The sequence below is a fragment of the Nelumbo nucifera genome, chromosome 3, assembly GCF_055504915.1.
Source record: "Nelumbo nucifera cultivar China Antique chromosome 3, China Antique-T2T, whole genome shotgun sequence".
Classification (NCBI taxonomy): Eukaryota; Viridiplantae; Streptophyta; class Magnoliopsida; order Proteales; family Nelumbonaceae; genus Nelumbo; species Nelumbo nucifera.
The window spans coordinates 17,952,612-17,973,690 of NC_142651.1; the positions used below are offsets into that span (position 1 = coordinate 17,952,612).

A 21,079-nucleotide genomic window follows, 5' to 3' on the forward strand; every position below is an offset into this window, starting at 1 on the left:
ATTTACCTACCTCCAAGAAAAATAACACTTGTCCAGAAAAAAATGGTAATAATTTATGAGGAAAATGTATTTTTCACAAACCCTAGAGTTCTCTGAAAAACACACCCCCTTATATAATATGTGTTTGGTTCGTGGCCGATTATGGAAAAGCCGTTTATTTGTATTTTTTCATTTTAAATGTTTATTTTTTTTATTATTTGAGTGGACTTCACTTTAAATGTTTTTTACTCTTCAACTCAGATTAATACTCATTAAAGTATGTTATATTAGCATTTGGTTTCAATAAACATTGGGGCATTTGGGGAAATGTCAATTTCCCCCAATGCCCCATGCACAAAAATCAAAGCGTTTCAGTTTTCTACCATTTATTTGATAAAACGATGAAACCAAACAATTGTTTCATTTTGCTTCATATGCAATAAACGTCAATGCTTATGTGGCGTTGATGTGGCGGCGTTTTTTTAATAAACACCCACGGAACCAAACACATCCATAATGTAAAAGAATTGATTTACTCTGGTTTAGTTTTACTAGTGTTTGGCAATAATACATTTGTGCATTGATAATTACAAAAAATATAATTTGCAAGGAATGTATGAACCCAAAATGAGAGGGAATTTCACATATAAAAAATGATGTACATTTGCACTCAAGTTGATTAAATGTTAAAAAGCCATATTTTTACCTTGGGATTTGTATTTGTATCCATTACAACTAAAACTCATTTAGCAAGACAATAAATTTATCATTGCAAAACTAAATCAACTTTGCGTTTGTATAGACCAGAATGTACTCTAAGGCTGCATTTGATTGCAATGCAAACGTAAATATGTATATTGCATATTTACCATCTTTTTGGTTTATGAATGCAAATACGGTTCAGATTTTAAATTGTTTTTGCACTCATCTTGTTTGTTTGAAATCGGTGCTAAGTGTGGGCCCCATCATTAAATGCTCTAACTACCTTATGCTCCAATATCTTAACTTTGGTTAAAAATTGATTATTAAAAGAATACAAAATTGTATCCAAAAAATAGGTACAGTAATATTCTCTTTTCAGAATAAAAAAAAGTCAGAAAATACATTTTTGATATGATAATCATTACTTTTTATATGTCAAACAAACTCTCACAAACGCAATATATAAATACCCCGGTTTGCATTTATAATGCAAACAAAAGAAGCCCCACATACTTGCATTTGTACCCTATTTGCATTCTTTGAAGCCTAATGAAATACGTGATATCTCAAAAACTTATAACCAATCAACTGATATTATAAAGGGGTGATCAATCATATAGTATTCATCAAAATTCCTGAAGTGCTTTAGTTGGTCAAAGCTCATCAGGCACTATGTCTTATGTCTTTTCAATATCATAGATTTTCCCTGGCTACGTTTGGAAACGATGCAAATAAGTGTTAATGCAAACATGTAGAGTGTAAAATGGTTCATATAAATTGCAAAATTGGGTTAGTTTTGCACTAGCAAATTTACCTTCTTACCAAACAGCATACTTTTAGTTGTAATGGATGCAAACATGAATTCCAATAAAGCATATGTTTTTTATTTTTATTTTTATCAAAAGCTCACTTGAATGCAAATTTACTTCTTTTTTATTGATGTACATTTACATCTTATTATCAATATAAATATATATTGATCTGTCATTTGTCAATGCATAAATGTAATGTTACCAAACATATGCAAAAATGAACCAAAATGCAAATTTACCCTAAACCAAAATTTACACTCTATTTACATCATTTCCAAACGCAGCCTAATGAAAATGGTTATACAACAACATCCAACACACTCTGGTAATTCGTCCGAATGTAACTTGATTTATGCATTGTTTGGCCAGCTTCGAAAGAGTCTCCGAATGTAACTTCATTTCTGTTTCCTCCCTCCAATAATTTCTGGTAATTCGTCCAAACATCTGGTCTGTAGTCATATACTCAATTTCAGAGTTCACACACTAATTCTTACCTATGGATGGAGTGGGCCCATTTTGTAGTGTTTCTAAAAGAACCTGGATAAGTAACACTGTTCTTGGTGGGACCTATCAACACACGTGCACCTTATATAGATGATATATAAAGTGATGCTTAACCTTATAATTAGATTTAGATGTTATTAAACAATTAAACATATTTTAGTGAAATGACAAAAAAGCCACTGCTCATTATGGCAAGTGTCAAATCATGGGGTGGGGTGTTTTTAACTTTTTAATCTTTAAAGCATGTACTTTTTTTTATCACTGATCAGTGACGTGTGTGCGCCCAAATCACTCTCCTAAATCCTGAATTTATTTATATTAAAAATAATAAAATATGTGGGATGATGACGTGGACTGTGCTCCCAATTCCAGTCACACCAGAACAGACAAGCTCAAGTGGGTAGCAGATACGGACTCAACTCTCAAGTGGGCCACATGTTCAATCCCTCGTCAACGTTATTATACACTCCATGATGTAGGCCTAAAAGGGCCACGTGGAAGAGTCCAAGAGTTCCACGTTGGTATCACCCGGGCTGCCAAGTAAGCTGCCACGTAACACGTTCTTGTGTCGAAGCCCTTAAAGGCAGGTACGTTTAGTAATTTATGGATATGATGAGGGCCATTTCCATCGATTGAAATGATTCGCACACTATAAAGTGGCATCCTCGCCGACCGCATCGATTACTCGTTTCAGCAAACAAGAAAGAAAAAGACAGGGGGAAGTTTCGCCTGCGACCTTACTGTCCTGCAACTCTGCAACTCACCTTCGTCCTCCCTCTCTCTCTCTCTCTTATTCTCTGCAAGTGCTGAAGGTCCAGAGATCTTTCTCCTTTCACTCCTCCCTCTTATGCAGAAAAAATGGGAAACTTGTTCACCTGTTTCTCCCACAAGGAAGTGAAGAAGAAATCCTCCAAACGTTTTTCCAACCCTCCTTCGCTCATTGGGTCCAGCAACCGGTTTTCTAAAATTCGATCCTCCAAGAAAGGAAATACTGAAGAGACTGTGCTTCAAGAACAGGCCACCGCCGCGGCCTTATTGTTACATCATCATCGGCAGAACGGTTCACTACCATTCGACCGCTCGACTTCTCTGAGGTATCCGGTTCCGGGTTCAAAGAATCAAGCTTTGCCTAGGAGTTCGAGTTCTAGGGCTCGTTCGCTCACGGATCCTATTCTTAAACCTCTTGAACTCGTTAATCAGGTATGGTCCTATTGGAGTTCAATGCGGAAATGGCAAAAGATGTGAAATTTCAAATTTTAATTGAAGTCAGGCTTTTTCAGTGATAATGATGAGTTGCTTGATTCTCTTTTGATCGACTTTTAAACGGTTTAAGACTTTCATTTGCTTTCTTTATACGAATATGAAGGTTAACTTCATTGTATGGATGATGTAAAACCGATACGATCTCGAAGGACTTCCGACTGTCTATGAGTTGGTCTCCGCCCATGGTTACTTCTGTTCTCAGTTGTGGTCTCTGCTTTATTTGAGACTCATGGTTACCACGTAGATTTTGTTATACCATCCCCTTTGTTTCTCTCTGTCACACTGTCTCTGTGTGTGCGTCTGCGTCTGTCTGTGATGCCGTGATTTTGTTAATGAACAAGGGAGAAAGAAGAACAGCTGGAAATGGGCCCCCCAAAAAAGAGATCAATAATGCATTCGTCTGAGTATAATTTGCCTACTTTTTTGATAGGTTTTAACATAGTAATTTGTGATATGCCCAAGTCTAAACCCAAATTAAAAATTTGTTCTAGTACTTCTGCAATTTTGATGAATTTAATGAGTAATGACTTCGATGCCAAAAGGCAACAGTGAGGGGTTACCTTGAACCACCAAAGTGCCTGGAAGGTGCTATCTAAATTGTTAATATCTTCGAAAGCCATTATAGCCGCTGTTATATGCCCTTAAGTCTATTTGAAGTTTTTAAAATTACCTTAATTACACTTTTTAAATCACTTGATAACTCTTCATATATTTAGTATGTCTGGTAACTAAAGATATACTTTCGAAGTCCACTTACTAATTAGTGAAAAGATTATCGGTAATTCGGTATTAAACTTTTTTGAACTTCTTGCAGGTAATTCCTAATTGAGCCCCTCTTTTCCCCTCAACTCCTACCAGTATGTTCAACATTTCCAGTGGTTGTCAATCTTAGGTTCAAAGGTTCATTATCCCTATGCCTTTTTTGAGTGTTTGAGTATTAGAAAAACCCAATATCCATTGGATATGGGACAAGTGGTAATGGCTGACGGTTCAACCAAGTGCCACTAGGTAATCTCTGAGGTCCAAAGGTAGATGAGGAAGAATTGTAGGTAACTATTTGACTAACCACAAGCAGTTCCAAAGGATCATTAAATACGATAATGACAACGGCAGAGATGTCAACAAATTGTACTTTTGAATTACTACTCAGATGGGTAAGAAAGCCAAGTGTCAAGAAACTCGTATCTTTGCATTATAGATATTTCATCCTTAGATCACTGTACTTATTTGTTTAGTAGTTATTACATCTATTTGATCGTCATGCTATTGGAATTGCTGTTTCCTTGCTTTTCTTTTGTCTGTTGGATTAAGAAAATATGCAACATGTGATAATGGTCCTACTGCCAGAGTCATAGTTCTGTCACCGCCGTGTGCAGATTTGGTATACCCAAACTGCTGTATGTTTTCTTATTTACCGCACCCAAAAAAGCAGCTAGCACCTCTGCATCTTTACTATTTTCTGTTTGACTTCTCATAATTTCTGCTGTTTTCTGTCTCACAGGATCTAAGCATTGATGATCTGGAGACCAAACATTTTGTCCTTGTTCACGGAGGTGGTTTTGGTGCTTGGTGTTGGTATAAAACCATAGCACATTTAGAAGAAGGTGGATTTAGAGTTGATGCTATAGACTTAACTGGTTCGGGGATTCATTCATTTGATACAAACAGCATTATGAGTCTTTTCGAATATGTAAAGCCACTTGCTAGTTTTCTTGAAAAGCTTGGAGATGGGGAGAAGGTTTGCTTTTTTCTACCAAAGTCCTTGACTAAAATTTGCTTACAAGTTTGCATATCAAAATACTGATGTTGAACAAATATTTTAATACTTGAAGCTAAGAATGAATTTTCTATGCTAAATCCAAGTAATTATTTATTTTCCCCATATAATTGGTAGGTAATCTTTTTCCAGTATTAAAGCTGTGCTATTGGTAATTTTCGTTTTACTTGTTTTAAGAATTCTGGATTGAAATTCCTGATGTACAAATATATTGTATACTATACCCTTGATCTCCGTCCTTAAATTGTCATTATGTGGTTGATGGTGCAACTTGTATTGTTCTTGCAATTTGCAAATAAATATTTTATTTTGTTTCTTTCTGGATTATGTAGTCTCAGAACAAGTCATATGAGTAAGCAGATGCATGTTTAACATCATATGATTTTTCTGATATGGTCATTCTTTTGTTCGTTATAATAACCATCTCATAGAGAAGGAAACATCTTAAGACTCCATTTAAGCTCAGGGCGAAATAACTAATGTACCCACTGCTCTCCTACAAAGGCATACCTGGAGTGTTTCACTTTGGCATTTGCTGTAGCATTCTATCACATTAGGTGATTGCTTAGATTCATGTTACTCTAATAATTTTGTTTTTAAGTCCTCACTATCTTTTGTTTAAGATTAGCACGGGGTAATTTTTTATAAACATTAATGAAGAATAAAATTAGTCGTAGTTGGATGCTAAATCTTCAATTACCATTTACTAGTAAGCTATCTTTACCTATCTTTATCCTTTAAACCACTTGGAATGATCCAGGCATCCTCATTTATGTATTTTTCTTTGATTGCTAAGGGCAATATGGAATATGGGGCTGAAATGTAATTTATATTTTCCGTGATGGGATAGGTGGTTTCCTACCAGCTTATACTTGGGATGTTATGGCATGTTGTATATAATATATTAATCTTTCATTCAAACTCAAATCAATAAATTTCACAGCTATTCATTGAAAAAGTTTGTTTTAAAATGTTGCGTCAGGAATACTTATAAAAGATCTTGGTTAAATATGGTCAACAAAAATGAGCAAGATGTATCATTCATCTTGGATTTGTGTGGAGGATATACTTCCACAACATATCATTATTCTATTAGAATGGTCCTGCAGTGGGAGTACTATAGTAGTTTGTTTTCTTATCAGTAGCTGTCAAATTTTATTAGATGGTATTATAAAGAATGCTGTACAAATGATGTAAGCAGCCAAAGCTTCCCTATCATTGGGCCAACCCTTTCTGCCCCCTCCCCCTTTCCTTTTCCTTTCTTATATGACAAATTGTCATATTCCCCTTGTGGGAGATCATTTCCTAATACAATTCCTTGCTAGTATGATGAGAAATAAAGTTTTAATTTGTAATTCTTGCTTTAAAAGTAAAAATTGGTAGAAGATTCATTCTTCTATAAATGTTTATGCAGGTAATTTTGGTGGGACATGACTTTGGTGGTGCATGCGTATCATATGCAATGGAGTTATTTCCAGCTAAGATTGCAAAGGCTGTATTTATTGCTGCAGCAATGTTAACTACTGGACAGAGTACTCTCGATATGTTCTCTCAACAGGTTTGCCTGACATTCTTTAATTTCTGATATTTGATAAGGGGATTAATTAATTTGAAAAACTATGCACAACTATGATCTGTTGAAAGTTGCAATATGAACCTTAAAATAGGACCTCTTTGTGTTATCCAAGCATGGTAACTCTTCAAAATTAAGCAAAGAAAAAGAAATTCTGGTTGTCCCTGAGAATAGGCAAGTTGAGGCAGTGAGGTAGAAAAATGACTAGTTCAATTTCCTGATGCGTAGAGCACCAACAGAATAGACAACTGCAGCCCTTAGCTCTAAATGAGGGCCATTATATTGCTTTGTTCATGCTGATGGAACTGTCATAAATCTGTCCTACTGAAAGGCAAGAAGAATTGTGATGCCTTTGGAACATACATGAGTCATGAGCCGTGGCGTAGCCCTTTACCCGCCTTGATGATTGTGCCTCTTAAACTATTCTAGAACTATGTATCAATACATTTGACCTGGAAAATAGGAATAGTTTCTTATTAGTTTTTCAGGAATAGAATGTAATATTTGGAATTGATTTAGGGAAACTATCAAAAACCTCCATTGGAGTTTTTATAAGGTGATACCAAATGGTTAGTTAGGAATATACTTCCAAAAGCTTTGTTACCTTGCTATTGCAATGTTGACTTATATATTTCTTAAGGACCATTAATGGCTTTATGTTACTCTCAATTACACTGATACTTGTAAGCTGCTGTTATGCCAATACTTCTTTATTTATACAAGCATGCAGAAGAGCAAAATACTCTTATCTAATAGGTTCTTTTTTGAAGTGATACCATCATTTTGTTTTGTCACCCAAAGTAATAGTTATCTAATGGAAAGAGGTTAAGTAATGCTGAATGAAAATTTTAGGGTTGGTTAATGATGTTATAGACAACTTAAGGCAAGTGGTTTTTGCAATTTGCCAATTTATTGTGCTTACTATGTTGTCTAATTTTAACGTTTTTTATTCTTCCAAGTTTGCACCCTTAGTACTTAGATATCTTTAGCTAAATACCAGTTCTTATGCAAATTTTAGTTCATGCGAAAATATAGAATTACAATACATGTCCTATCCGAGTCATTTAAGATTGTAAAACTATTGTGTTTATTATGTGAGTCTTTGGACATATATACAATTTAACGAACAAGTAGATATGGAGATGCATTTGGATGTTTTTTTTTTTTTTAAATTGCTTCTAAAATTATTTCAGAACCTCTAGGTCTTTTATTTTTGTGACAACAAAAAATCTTCTCAAAAGTTGATTAATTATCCTAGCTTTTACAGGCAGATTCAAATGATCTAATGCGATCTGCTCAGATATTTCTGTATGCAAATGGAAACGACCAACCTCCAACAGCTATTGATCTCGACAAAGCTTTATTGAAGGATTTGTTGTTCAATCAAAGTCCCTCTAAGGTATCAAGTTCATGTGTTAACATTTGTTCCCCTGTGCTATGAATTGCTATTAGACCCATTTACAGTTCTTGTCATCAGCTTAGGACAAAGATGTTTAACCTTCAACATAGGAGCATATCGACACAAAGTACAAACCGCCTTGAATCCTTCTGGTTTGCTGTATAAACAAAATGTTTTAACATGCCAATAGTCTGGAAGCTGGTGTGTAGAATCTCATGGCAATGTCACTCCTGCCACAAAACCTTGGATGTGGCTGGACAGCAGATACAAGTTCAAAGTTGGGAGAGGAGTTTAGATCTCCCAAGCCACACCACTGCTGTGGGAACAAAGGGCTCTCTCTCTCTCTCTCTCTCTCTCACACACACACACACACACAAAGATGCTTAGCAAGTATGAATTATAACATCTGATTTTCAAATTGGCATTTAAAATATAGCTTTGGTGAGATATTAGAGGGAGAAAACACAAGTTTGGGGGACACAAATAGAAATAACGCAAGTACATAATCTTGTCTTAGGCCCTGTTTGGTTTGCAGGAATAGGGGTCTGGAATCGGAATTGGAATGGGCTATTCCGATTCTAACTGTTTTGTTGAGCGGAATTGGAATCCCATTCCCATTCCCATTCCCATTCCCATTCCCTGCCCCTCCCTTGGGAATGAAATCCCATTCCTGCTGATTCCAATTTTCATTCCCATTCCTATCTGAGCCAAAACCAAACGGACCCTTACTGTTTGTTGCTTATTTCTATTTGTCTTACTCTTTGCTGGACAAAGGTAGAAAGCGAATGCCTCATAGCCATCTGATATTAACATACTATTAAATCTTTCTTGAATGATATAATTCGTTCTGCATTATTTTCTTGTTTAGATTCAAATTAGTTTCTTAACATTTTCCTGATCCAGGATGTTGCTTTGGCATCTGTTTCAATGAGGCCAATCCCTTTTGCACCTGTTCTGGAGAAGCTCTCTCTATCTGATAAGAACTATGGTTCTGTCCGACGGTTCTACATTGAGACTCCCGAAGATCATGCGATTCCCCTTTCTCTCCAGGAGAGCATGGTAAATGCCAACCCACCAGAACGGGTCTTCCGATTAAAAGGCTCCGATCACTCACCTTTCTTCTCGAAGCCTCAAGCCTTGCACAAATTATTGGTGGAGATATCAAAGATTCGCTTGGCTTGAATAATTGGCTGGCTCATGAAATCACTCCGCCCATATTATAGGCAGATAAGTAGATGAGCGATTGGTTGATTTTGGCAGATAGGTAGATGATGCACATGCAATCATATTGCTTGAGTAATGTACAGGTTTTTCAACCTAACACTCTGATCTGGAGAAGTACCGAGAATATTTTCATCTGTATGAAAACTTTTATGATTGCATGCATGCAACAACATGCATTCATGCCCATTAATTCTTTGCATTTTTTTGAATTACTAGAAGAGGCTCATTTAGGGCACAATCTGGTGTTAAAATTGCCAATTTCCTCTTATATGTAGAGCAGCTGTTTCCTCTGTCATTTTTTTACATAGTTCTTACTCAAAATTTTAAAGCATTTTGAGGAGAGGAGAATGAAATTGCTGATATGAACAAGTGCACGTTCATTCTCAGCCAAGCATTTGTCAATTTTCATGCTAAAGATGACATCTTTTTCTATTTCGTGGTGCTTGTGCTAGCAAACATACACGTCTGATCTGATGTCTCCAGGTCCAGGGGCCGCTAGCTTTGATGCACGTATAAGCACCACTTAAGCCGATAGCATGTTGTGAAACGTATTTTTGTCAATACTCAAAATAAGCACCACTTAACATCGGTCAAATCTTTTTGCTAGAGAATTCCTTGCCATGGACCATGGTAAACCCAATGTTTTCAAAACCGATTCGTCTGAACGGATCAGTTCATGATGTTTTAAAAAAAAAATTAAAAATTAAAATTTGGTAACCATTGTTTGGATTGAACAGGTTCACGGTTTAATCACCCCCAGGTCAGTGGGTTATTGACTAAGGCCCCGGGAACAGAATTGGAATCTCATTCCTATTTCTGTTGGAATGACATTTTTCCATTTGAGGGAGGGGCAGGGAATGGAATCCTATTCCTGCTGATTTTAATTTTTAGTAGAATTAGAATCTCATTCTTATTTCTGCTGGAATGACATTTTTTCATTTGAAGGAGTGGCTATTCTCTGTTATTCTCTGCCCCTCCCTTGGGAATGAAATCCCATTCCAGATGATTTCAATTCTCGTTCTCATCCAACTGTTTGGTTAGGCAGAATTCAGAATTGGAATCTCATTCCCATTTCTGCAGGAATGGCATTCTTCCATTTGAGGGAATGGTTATTCTCTGCCCCTCGAATGAAATCCTATTTCTGCTGATTTTAATTCTCATTCTCATTCCTGTCTGAATCAAACAGATTTTGGAAATAAACCATTCCAATTCTGATTTCAAAAGATTTTGGTTCTGATTCTGCGAACCAAATGGACTTTTAATGGTTATTGGGAAAATAATGGTTGGAGGTGAAACGGAACTGGTACTTTGTCCAGTTGCTGGGTTGAACGGTTTAAGCATTGCTTAATAGTCTAGAATTCACTCTTATTCTAGCTGTTCAAGCATTGAGCCTGCAATTTAAAACTTGCGCATCAGGCTCAATGCTCAAACACTTGATAAGAGTGAATTCTAAGTCTTGAACAAGGTTGTCCCGATCAACCTGAAATGTGCCCTGCAAGATGTACTGGCTGGTTAAATAGGGTCTTCTGCTGGTAGTAGGGGAGACTTGAGAGCAAATCTCACCTGCACCTGGGTTGGGTTGGGTTAGGGGTTATGGGTTTGGGGGATGGGCTACTCCTGTTGTGTAGCCACTTGAAAACCTTACCCACTTGGTGGGGACACCCTAGCTAGAGCTGCAAATAAGTTAGGATTGGATCTGATTTGGATCCGAATCTGATCTGAAAAGAGCCAGAATCGGAAATCTCTCTTGATACTAACAAATTGGATCGGATCAGAAAAGTCGACCATAGTTAACGGATCGAGTTTGGATATACCCTGATCTGATCTGTCACAATCCGATCCAATCCAATCTGTTAGTTATGAAATATTATATATTATATGTTATTTATATTTTATATATTCTATATATTATTTATATAATTATATATCATATATTATAATATATTTTTATATTATATTATTATAATTTTAATTAAATCGGATTCGAATTGGATATTTACAAATAAAAGGAGCATGGTACTTAAGTGCTGGATATTGAAAACAAGGTTCAAAATATCGATATAGGGTGTATTGGCCTGTATCAGTACTGTTTCTTTTTTTTTTTTTCAAATCTAATTCAGAAGAGTCAGTCTACCCCTGAACCACTCGCCGACCCGAAACACCCTCTCTAGAGATGTATCGAAAAGGCTCTGATACATGACTGAAAATTTCACTTGGTACGTTTTAAAATCACTGTGCAGCATGTCGATGGTTCATTAGTTTGAAGTTTGAACCCCGATCTCGGCGCATCAGAAATGTTTCGGAAGTTCTTCTTTATTGTCGATGGGTATGGCTCAGAGATTCAGACCTCAGAGAGTTGTATTGTGCGTCCGACGGTGATACCAAGTTTTGTTTACATGCAATAGGATTTTAGCCCATATTGAGGGACTGCTAATATTCTCGTTATCCATTCAAAAAGTAGATGGGCAGGGTTTGTCACTAGTCTTATTTGCAAATTTGCACCATTACAGCGATAGAGCTGAATGTGAAAGAAACTATGATGGAACCGATAATTGGCACTAAAGACAACCAGTTAACTCAACCATGGTCCATACTTCTCATGGGATTGCGCCTCCCAACTACCAGAGTTGGAGATGTCTATTCCCTCTGAAAGCTAGGTTGCGTAAACACACTGAGAGCCCAGGTGCTGGAATCCAATGTTATATACTTCTATCTCTTGATGGGTCACAAGAAAGAGCTAATGATGGTTGGTTTCTGATTCTGAAAAGAAAAGCCAACTCGATTAGGGTATATCAATGATTGGCATTAATTAAATGGTTAACCTGCCATCATCTGACCTTAGAGGGTTGGGTTCATGATAGTTAGTGGTGTCAACATTATTCGAAAATTCAATTTTGAATTCGACATAATCCAATCAAATTCTCCTAATTGGTCCAACTTGGATATACTATTCATATCAAATATTTAATCAGATTCGAGTTTGAATATGGCCTAATGTGATTCAATAAATATCTAAATTTGACCGGTTATTTAGTTCTTATATATAATATATAAAATATTTAAATGTTTTATATAATTTATATATAAAATAATTACCTAAAATAATTAATTGGTCGAATTTGAATATTCAAATATTTAATCAAATTCAAATTTTAATTTTAATTTTTAATATCTATTGGATATTGAATTGAATTCGGATATCGGATTCGATCTGTTTATACCTCCCTTGGTCGGGTTTCAGACAGGATTCAACTTGCGTTGGGTTTAGGTTAAGGCATTCTTGTACCAAATTAATTGGTATCACCAAGTTATAGTTTTCTTAGTTTTCCATATTGTCATTGGTGAAGTAATATTATTTTTATTAAGTGGTAACGGCCCATTACTTGGTGTAATAGTAAAATTTCATTCTAGCAAGCATGAGGAGGCCCAATTTTCTTTTTGGTAAGCTATTTACTTAGGTAAGTGTGTTTATCCATATTCTTTTATTTCCCAAGTAAATAATATAATGATTGTTTTAGCCCTAAAAATCCATTGTTAAAATGGGCAATTTTGTCTCATCCAAATGTTGACAACGTTCCCTTAGGTGGGAAAGTTACTTATCCACGGAGATTACTCGGGGAACATAAAATTTTCATAAACCCCACATAAATCTGAAAAAAGAGCACAAGTATATTGGTCAATGTGAATCAAAATCTCTTAAAGTCTAAGGGCCAGCCACTTTGTGTGAGAAAATGCAAAAGCCCAAAGGTTAGAATTGTATCCCATATATCCCTCTCAAGACCCTAGGTATGTGGGACCAACATTGGGTAATGGCATCAATAGTCAGTGATATTGTTTTATATAAATCTCCCATCTTTGTTAGTAGAAGGTTTGGAAATGTGATTTTTTGTGCTGAAGTTTAAGCAAAATCCAAAGCAGTGTTTATCATAAGCCACTTACAAATCTACATCAGTGATAGATATTTCGAATAGAATATTCACAAAATTTCTATAATGAGTGGCATAGTACAATTGAATGTTTTGTGAATGTTAACTTTTTCCAAGAATAGGGATACTACTGTTTATGGGCAAGGTTCGAGTGATTAAAGTACAGAATAATAGAAAGACCATTTTAAGAGATGTATTAAGATACGCTTTGGATGAACATGAACACAATATTTTTTTGTTAAATATAAAAGTTAAGATATAACAAGGGAAAATCTATGATGCGGGAAATATATGGTATGAAAAGAGTTTTGTCGAATCAAAACCCATCCATTAATTTTGATAAATAACACCTTATTCGCTACCACATTTATTAGATACCATATCTTTTCCATATCATAATCGAACCCAAAATGAATACACTTAGAAAACTCAAACAAATCCAGCCAACCATGCGAGGGCTTCCCTGGGAAAAGGTTTGCTTCATGGCCTCCTTTTGGGTCCTTAGTAGGTTGTAGATTATTTTTTATTAGATGTGATAGTCATAACTCACAACAAGTTTCTACCAAACTATTCTCTAAAAAAGGGGAGGCAAAAGAGAAATGACGGACTAACTACCTGAAGGTCCACCTGCCTAAGTTCTAGTAGGATTGTATGAAAGAACTTAGTGGTTATTCTTTTATAGTCTTCTCCAATTTGTCACTGAAGGAATCTTCACTTGTAAACGCTTCAAGGGATATCCCTTTCATTAATTAATGAATAATCATTTAAAAATCATTGTCACTGAAGGAATCTTCACTTGTAAACGCTTCAAGGGATATCCCTTTCATTAATTAATGAATAATCATTTAAAAATCATCATTAGATCCACACACAATAATCGTGTTAATAGAATCTCACTCTTAAAAGACTCAACTCATGCCTCCATTAAAATATACAGATTATGTGTTGTTAAAATGCTATTGGTCAGTAGATATTAGAGAACTAGTTATAACTATTGAATCAAATTGATTTGCGCTAGTACAAATGCATGGGAATACAAAATGAAAAAAAAAGCAAATTCTTATTTAATTTTGTTTTGGGTTTTATTTTATTTTGCTTCATGCCTTAATTTATTTCATTTGTACTACAAGCGAACAAAATAAACTAAAATTTGAAACAAAAATAAGTAAGAATTTATAATTTTGTATTAGTACAAATTTATTTGCATAACTAACAAATTCATAGCCAAACAAAGGGTATCTTCATTTAAACTCATGTGAGATTTCGATTGGTTGAAGTGTTTCAGGTATGATTCCCTTTCAGTACATGGAGATTGCCATTGAAAAATGGAGATGGAGTTGGTGAATTGTGATTTTATAAATATATAAACAACCGGGAATCCATGCATTATGGCCCAAAGAAGCCCCACATGTTCCTCTTACCACCCACTACTCTATTAAGTATTAATGGAGCAAATTTAATCCCAAAACACTTGCCACGTGTCCAAAACAAGCATTTCTTAGTGGGTTTGTTTTGAATTAAAAATTAGAATATCAAGTTAACACTCATTAACCATGTGGCGAATCTTCTGAATTTTTTTATTTGATTTAGGATGCTAATTAGGGTTTTCTTGTTTAATCAAAGAATGCGACCCACATCAATTTAGTGTTTTGAAAGCTTTTGCACTTCGGGTTTTTTTTTTTTTTAATTTGAGTTAGCTAGGAAGCTAAGTAAATTTTGATTTGTCATTGATTGATAGTTAGAGTGGGACCCACCCATCTATGAATTACATAAAATTTATAAAATGAAGTGTGGATTAAATACATGGCCCATCTAATCCCTAATCCATATATGTGAATGTGTGACATAAACAGGATGGGCCATGCGCACGGAAGAAAACTCCCAACTTAACTAAACTTCTTCCTCTTCTTCTTTTTTTTTTATTTAATTAATTAGGATTAAGAAACTTGAAAGGTAGTCATTTTCTTTTTGCAAAAAAAGGGAAGCAGCTTCATTACTATGGAACTAACTGTACAGTTGGCCTTTACAAAACTTGGGCTTGGTGCAAAGGGCCCACCTAATTTCCAAACTAAGTGGTCCAGATCATTATACCAACAATTGGTGGGTCTCTTGGAAATTAACTGGGCCAATATTTAATCCGCCAAGAGAACTCGGATCTGCTACCCGAGACGCTACCTACACATACCCGTGAGGCATTACAGCCCGGCATTGAGATTTGAGAGCATTCCCCACGAATGACAAGTGAGATGCTTCCAACATGAGTTAATTAAGAAACTGGTATTTGGATATGCTCCTCACGGAGCGCACAACTGTGCATTAGGAACATTTTACTATGAATTAATATTTTTAAGAATGAAGATATTCTACATGCACGGCTAAATGAGGGACAGATCTGAATTCTTTGGATTAGAGCTCAATCTTTTACCCACAAATTATTCGCATGTCCCAACACCCTATCAACATGATCTGATACTGTATATTTCATCACCGGATTGAAACCCACTATAGAAGTGAAACCCTCTCATCACCGGATTGAAACCCACTATAGAAGTGAAACCCACCCATGTATAAGATGTACGGTGTGAGATCATGTTGGTGGGGGTGTTGGAGCGTGTTTTGTCCGTAGATTCCAACTCCCATAAAAATGCTATTACAACCGGGAAGATGTCTCCATGAATGATAAATTGATAATTGAGGGTCTGAGATGTTTTCAATGTGCGGCTAATAGGTACCAGATCCGGATTATTTGGATCCGCATCATGCAATTATTGTGTTTACCAGAAGGAACAGAAAAAGTAAAAAGAAAGCAGGAATTCACGGTTCCGATTACTCTACATTTTAAGAGGAACAAAATCCATTGGATTCGGGCCAGCCTGTCAGCGGGCACCGACTTCATGACTCACGCACATCAACAACTTTGGGATCAGCGGACCCGACGTGACCATCCACCCACCCATTCCTTTCCTTTTTCTTTTTCTCTGTTTCTCAAAATTTTGAATAAAACACCTGAACCCGCTCTTATACCAAATACTTCCTAAAATGACCTAAATGCCCACTGACGCCTACCGATAGGCAACCGCCCCGTTCGTTTTCCAGTCAACGATAGGACAATTTAGAAAAAGGAGGGATCAATATTGATCACGACAATCAGATCGTCAACCGGCAACCGCTTGAGATTTGCCCTTGGAGAATTGAAAGCGTTCGAATGGATGTAATATAAATAATCCCCAACTTCTCTCTCGCCATTTTTCGTAGGTCTCTTTCTCGCTCGTTCTCCTTCTCTGCTCGTCTGAGGGAATCTACGTTCATCTTCCTGGTTCATATCCGACGAACCAGGTGCGAAACCCTAGATCGCAGATTCTCTTGTTAGGTTCGGCTGTCTGTTGAGTTTTTTCTACTATTTTTACCGTGTTATCTCACTGAGAATGTGTTTAACTGTAAATTTTAGGGTTACAAACATTTTGCTTTTTTTTTGTGCATTTTCTTTCAATGGTGTTTAATGTTGTCGATCTGATTTTTTTTTGGGTGCATTTTGAGTAGATTTGTTGCTTTTTCTAAGGATGATTTTGGTTTTTTCTTTCTCCTTTTTTTCAGAGATTACATAGTTTTAATGCCTTTCTCTTGTTATCTCGAAAGCGTTTTTTTTTTTTTTTACATATTTCACTTTTAGGCACCGAAAGGAATGAACTCAAAAAAATCTGTTTTTTTCTTTTGAAGATTTTATTTTGTATGTATTTGTATATGTGCATATTTGTATTTGTACTCCTTCCAAACTGAGCCTTAGGGGATCTTCCTTAGGTTAAAAAAGAAGCCTGCATGCAGGAGTATACAGTACAGGCCCATGCCTTGTTGTTTTAGTGGAATTCAAGGTTTGAACTTTTCCAAAGTTCAATTTCAGAAGGATGCCTCCTGTCGGTATTGCATCATACATTGATATAATAATTGAAACGAGTTAAAATCTCTCGTGCATATTTCTTGGTTGTTCACTCGTTCTTTTAGATTACTTTTTGAGGCGAGGCTACATTTGTTGCTTATTTCTCAACCTTTGCCCTTTTTTTGAGGCGATACTACATTGTGTTTTTTCATTTATTATACCACCGCCATACCAGGATGCAAATACTTGTGATATGGTTTGATTTTTTTGTTGTGATACTACTGCTTTGGGATCTTGTGATGCTTAGATTCATTGCTTCATATGCTACATTTCCACCATCTATTTCCGTTCTTGCTTCTGCACCATCTCATTTCTGCTGTTTATGCTATACATCAGTTCCATTCTGGTCATATTCAGAGACCTGGATCTGTTGGTGTAAATGTGTAATAGCTTGTGGAACTGCTGAATTTGTCCATGGCTCAATGACTAAGATTATCCCAAAACACTACAAATTTACTAAGAAAAGGAAAAATATTACAAAGAAAATTGGTTCAATTTAGAAGTTTGATGGCTGAACTGTCTGGGTTTCTCAAATATTCAATCTTTGGCATTTTGAGATTAGGATTGATTTACCTGGCCAACATAGGATGGTTGATGGCCTGAGTCTGGTAGGTTTTTTTTTTTTTAAACATTTCTATTTAATGTGGGAAATTGACTTAATAGGTGATGCCCTCTTTCAAGTTTTGTTTATTTTATGTGCAGAATATAGCCCCCTCCAAATTCTTAAATCAGTGCCTTTTATTTTGTGGCTGGGAGTGTGCGTTTCTGCTTATTGAATGCACCATCAAGTTTCACATTACCATTTATATTCATATTTGTATCTGTTGATATTCTGTGCAGTGTCCCAGTATTCTAACTTAAACCATAGAAAATGGGTCGTGGAGTGAGTAGTGGTGGAGGCCAAAGTTCATTGGGATACCTGTTTGGGGGTGGCGAGGCACCAAAACCAGCCACCAATCATGCTCAAGATGCTCAGAACCAGGGACATGGTGCAGGTAATGGACCCACCCAGAAGTCTACTCCTGCACCAGTTGACAACAGTAAGCAGATTCCAGCTGGTATCCTGGGGAACCAAGCAAACAACTACTTCCGTGCAGATGGCCAGAACTGTGGGAACTTCATCACGGTATGATCATGGCTAAATTGCATTTGTATTAATTCCCTGCCATAGATTTTAACATTATTACTTAAATCACATTGTCTTGTGGTTCAGTTTTAGATAAACCACAACTTGGTCATAGGCCTTGACTGCCCTCTTTCATTTTCCTTTTCTTTTGCTGGGTGGTGGATTTTATTTAGAAATAAACCAAAGCTTCAATACCAAGACCTGTTGCTTAGAAAAACTCAGGTCGCAAAAGATAGGGCAACTACACTGAGGTGTGAGGTGTTCATTGTGTGGCTTTGGGTTGGTTATGGTTGCTGTGTAAGGGTCTTTTGGATGTGCCTCTTTCTCGGGTGATATCTTATCACTTTTCTTTTGTAAACTCTTTTTTCTTTTAATAAATCTTTTCTCTGATTGTTCAAAAAAAAGAACAGGGATTAGGATCATATACTAACTGATCCATCTATTCCTGAAATTATCAGCATAGAAATTTCTCTTTTTCGTACTTAGCGTACTATACTGCTTTATGCAAGCTTCAGTTTATTTAGGAATGCTATTTTTCTCTTTGTCTAATGGAGTCTTGTATAGTTGTATGTGATAATAAATGTTAAGCCAGTGTTGTGTGATTGATTATTGACAACTACATCATTTTATTTTGTCTATGTTCTTCCTAGTCCCTACCAAGGAAAAAGTGATTAGGACATCTCAGCCCTTGTCCTAGTTAGAGCTCAACTGTGTTTGCCATGGGTCACATGTGAGCTGAGAACTGATTGTTTTTATGATTAAAAGCTTTGGGTACAAGTCTGAGGCTGAGAGACCCTTCGGATATTCTAGTTTGGGTGTTTGGAGTCTTTGATATTGTAAGGTGGAGAATGGGCAGTTCTCAGTGGCATCCTTACATGGCAACTTGATTGAAGGTATTCACTTGTAGAACTGTCTGTCCTCCACCTGTTTCATCTAATATTCACTTTTATAACTTAGATGGCTGCATGGGGAAGTCTTTTTTGATCATTGGGGAAGTGTCTTGCTATGAATAAACTCGTGGTTAGACGAAAAGACACCCCTTGTCCTGGGTGTGTAATGTCCTACCTTGGAAACCTATGATCATTTGTTCACCTGTTGCTCTCTATCGGCTATAAGATGATCAAAGAAGACTGACTTGTTCCGTCAAAAATCTCTTGAAAAGAGGGAAGCTGGTTTAGTTTTCTGTTCCATCGGCTATATATGTTGGTCTGTGTAGAAATGGTGCAGTTCCGAGATGGGATTAGCTGAAAGCAATATCTGTTAGCAGGCTGTGGAAGTGTGGAACCAATGATAACACTAACACTACTGATAAAATACAGGGGGCCCACAACCATTCAACCTCACTGTGGGCTCCATATGTTTTATAACTGGTGTGAGGAGTTATCATTAGTTCCCAAAGCCTTGTACGCAGCCATCACGTTCAGCTAATTTGAATTATGCAATTCCAGGGTGCAGCAAGGTGTCGGAAGTTGAAATCTACAATAGAGCAGTAGTAGCTTCAGCTAGGGGTGTCAATGGACCGGTTTTGGGTTGGACCCCGTTGAAATCAAAATCCATTTGGACGGATTGGATGGACTGAACAGACCAATATGATATATTGGATTGGACCTGGTCTGTCCATAATGAATTTATATTGGATTGAGCCAATATCCGGTCCATTGATAGAAGATAAGAACATAGGTGTCAATACTGGACCGGATTGGACCAAATCCATTCCAATTGACACCCCTAGCTTCAGCCATCTCTTGGCTTTTTGGTGTTGAAGTGTTTCAAGGGATGTGCCAAACGGCATTGTATTTTTCTGGGATTTCCTCTTTTACTTTGTCTTTACTGTTTCATCACCTGGTCTGTACGATCCCTTGCTGTATTTGGACTAATATGTGCAGGCAATCATAAATCGTAGCTAAGGGTAGTTTTATAGGGGTGTGAACCATACAGTACCTATACCTGCCCAACCTGTGTGTTTTGGGCCATAATTGTCAAACTTTAACATAAAGTCAACGTTTTTGAACTGCCATTGACTTGGATGGTCAGACCTTTTGACCTGGGAATGTCTAGACAAACCGGTTCTGTTTTATCCAAAACCTGATCCCTGGCTAAAAAACTGTTGAATCAGTTAATGACCCATTGACCCTGGCTGTCAAACTGGTGACCCGTTTGAGCAGTTTAACAGTTTTAATCATTTTTTTTAATTATTTTTTTTTTAATTTTTGTCAGAATGAACTGTCTGTTCAGACCGGGCGGTCGAACTGTTGACTCGGAAACTAGTGGCCAGAACTGTTTTGGTTCTGGATTGTTTTTTAAAACATTGCATAAAGTTTATTCTTTTCTTATGAAAATTATGAATAATTATTAAAAAATTATGGTTATGGAACCTAGGGAAGTAATAATTATTAAAGCATACTTACCATCTTTTGTCTATGGTACAGGATCGGCCTTCTACCAAGGTTCACGCTGCACCTGGCGGTGGATCTTCCCTGGGTTACCTCTTTGGTGGTGGGCCTGGTGGCAACAACTAATGCCGTTTCTCCTTGAGATCATTGAACTATTGTTTACTGTTTGTCTAGAACTCATAGTAATTTGGAAGAAACAATATTCCATCCAGCCTTGTCCTATATAGACACTGAACTGTGTGATCATGTGATGTTAATATATATAGCCCTGTTCTTGTGGGAACGCTTGTGACTGGATTTGCTCCGAAGGATAATGTGATTAGAAGCAAAAATATCCACCAGCAAGCTTAACGTTAAACGACTTTTCTATTTTCTGTTCTGCTGATGCCTTTTATTTTGTTTTAATGTGGATACTGTTAAATGTATTTTCTGCAACATGATCACATTTAGCCGATTGACGTGGCAAT

The 21,079-nt window shown here is 36.5% G+C and overlaps 2 protein-coding genes across 4 annotated transcripts; both read left to right on the forward strand.

The window, feature by feature from the left end:
- The first annotated feature begins 2,676 nt into the window (after window positions 1–2,676).
- LOC104603157 (putative methylesterase 11, chloroplastic) lies at window positions 2,677–9,501 on the forward strand. Its single transcript, XM_019198327.2, has 5 exons — window positions 2,677–3,197; window positions 4,762–4,998; window positions 6,452–6,595; window positions 7,878–8,009; window positions 8,913–9,501. Exons 1-5 carry the CDS (start codon window positions 2,856–2,858, stop codon window positions 9,189–9,191), a joined length of 1,134 nt encoding a protein of 377 aa, XP_019053872.1. The 5' UTR covers window positions 2,677–2,855; the 3' UTR covers window positions 9,192–9,501.
- Window positions 9,502–16,335: 6,834 nt separating this feature from the next.
- Window positions 16,336–20,970, forward strand: LOC109114910 (protein SPIRAL1-like 2). Of its 3 annotated transcripts, none has more exons than XM_019198332.2 (3): window positions 16,336–16,495; window positions 17,934–18,219; window positions 20,649–20,970. In XM_019198332.2, the coding sequence occupies exons 2-3, from the start codon at window positions 17,965–17,967 to the stop codon at window positions 20,736–20,738; spliced, it is 345 nt and encodes a 114-aa protein (XP_019053877.1). In that variant the 5' UTR covers window positions 16,336–16,495; window positions 17,934–17,964; the 3' UTR covers window positions 20,739–20,970. The 3 variants fall into 3 exon arrangements, with proteins under 3 accessions (XP_019053877.1, XP_019053880.1, XP_088758121.1); XM_019198335.2 differs by having other exon boundaries at window positions 16,376–16,529; XM_088901995.1 differs by lacking the exon at window positions 16,336–16,495 and adding an exon at window positions 16,952–17,028.
- The last annotated feature ends 109 nt before the right edge of the window (window positions 20,971–21,079 follow it).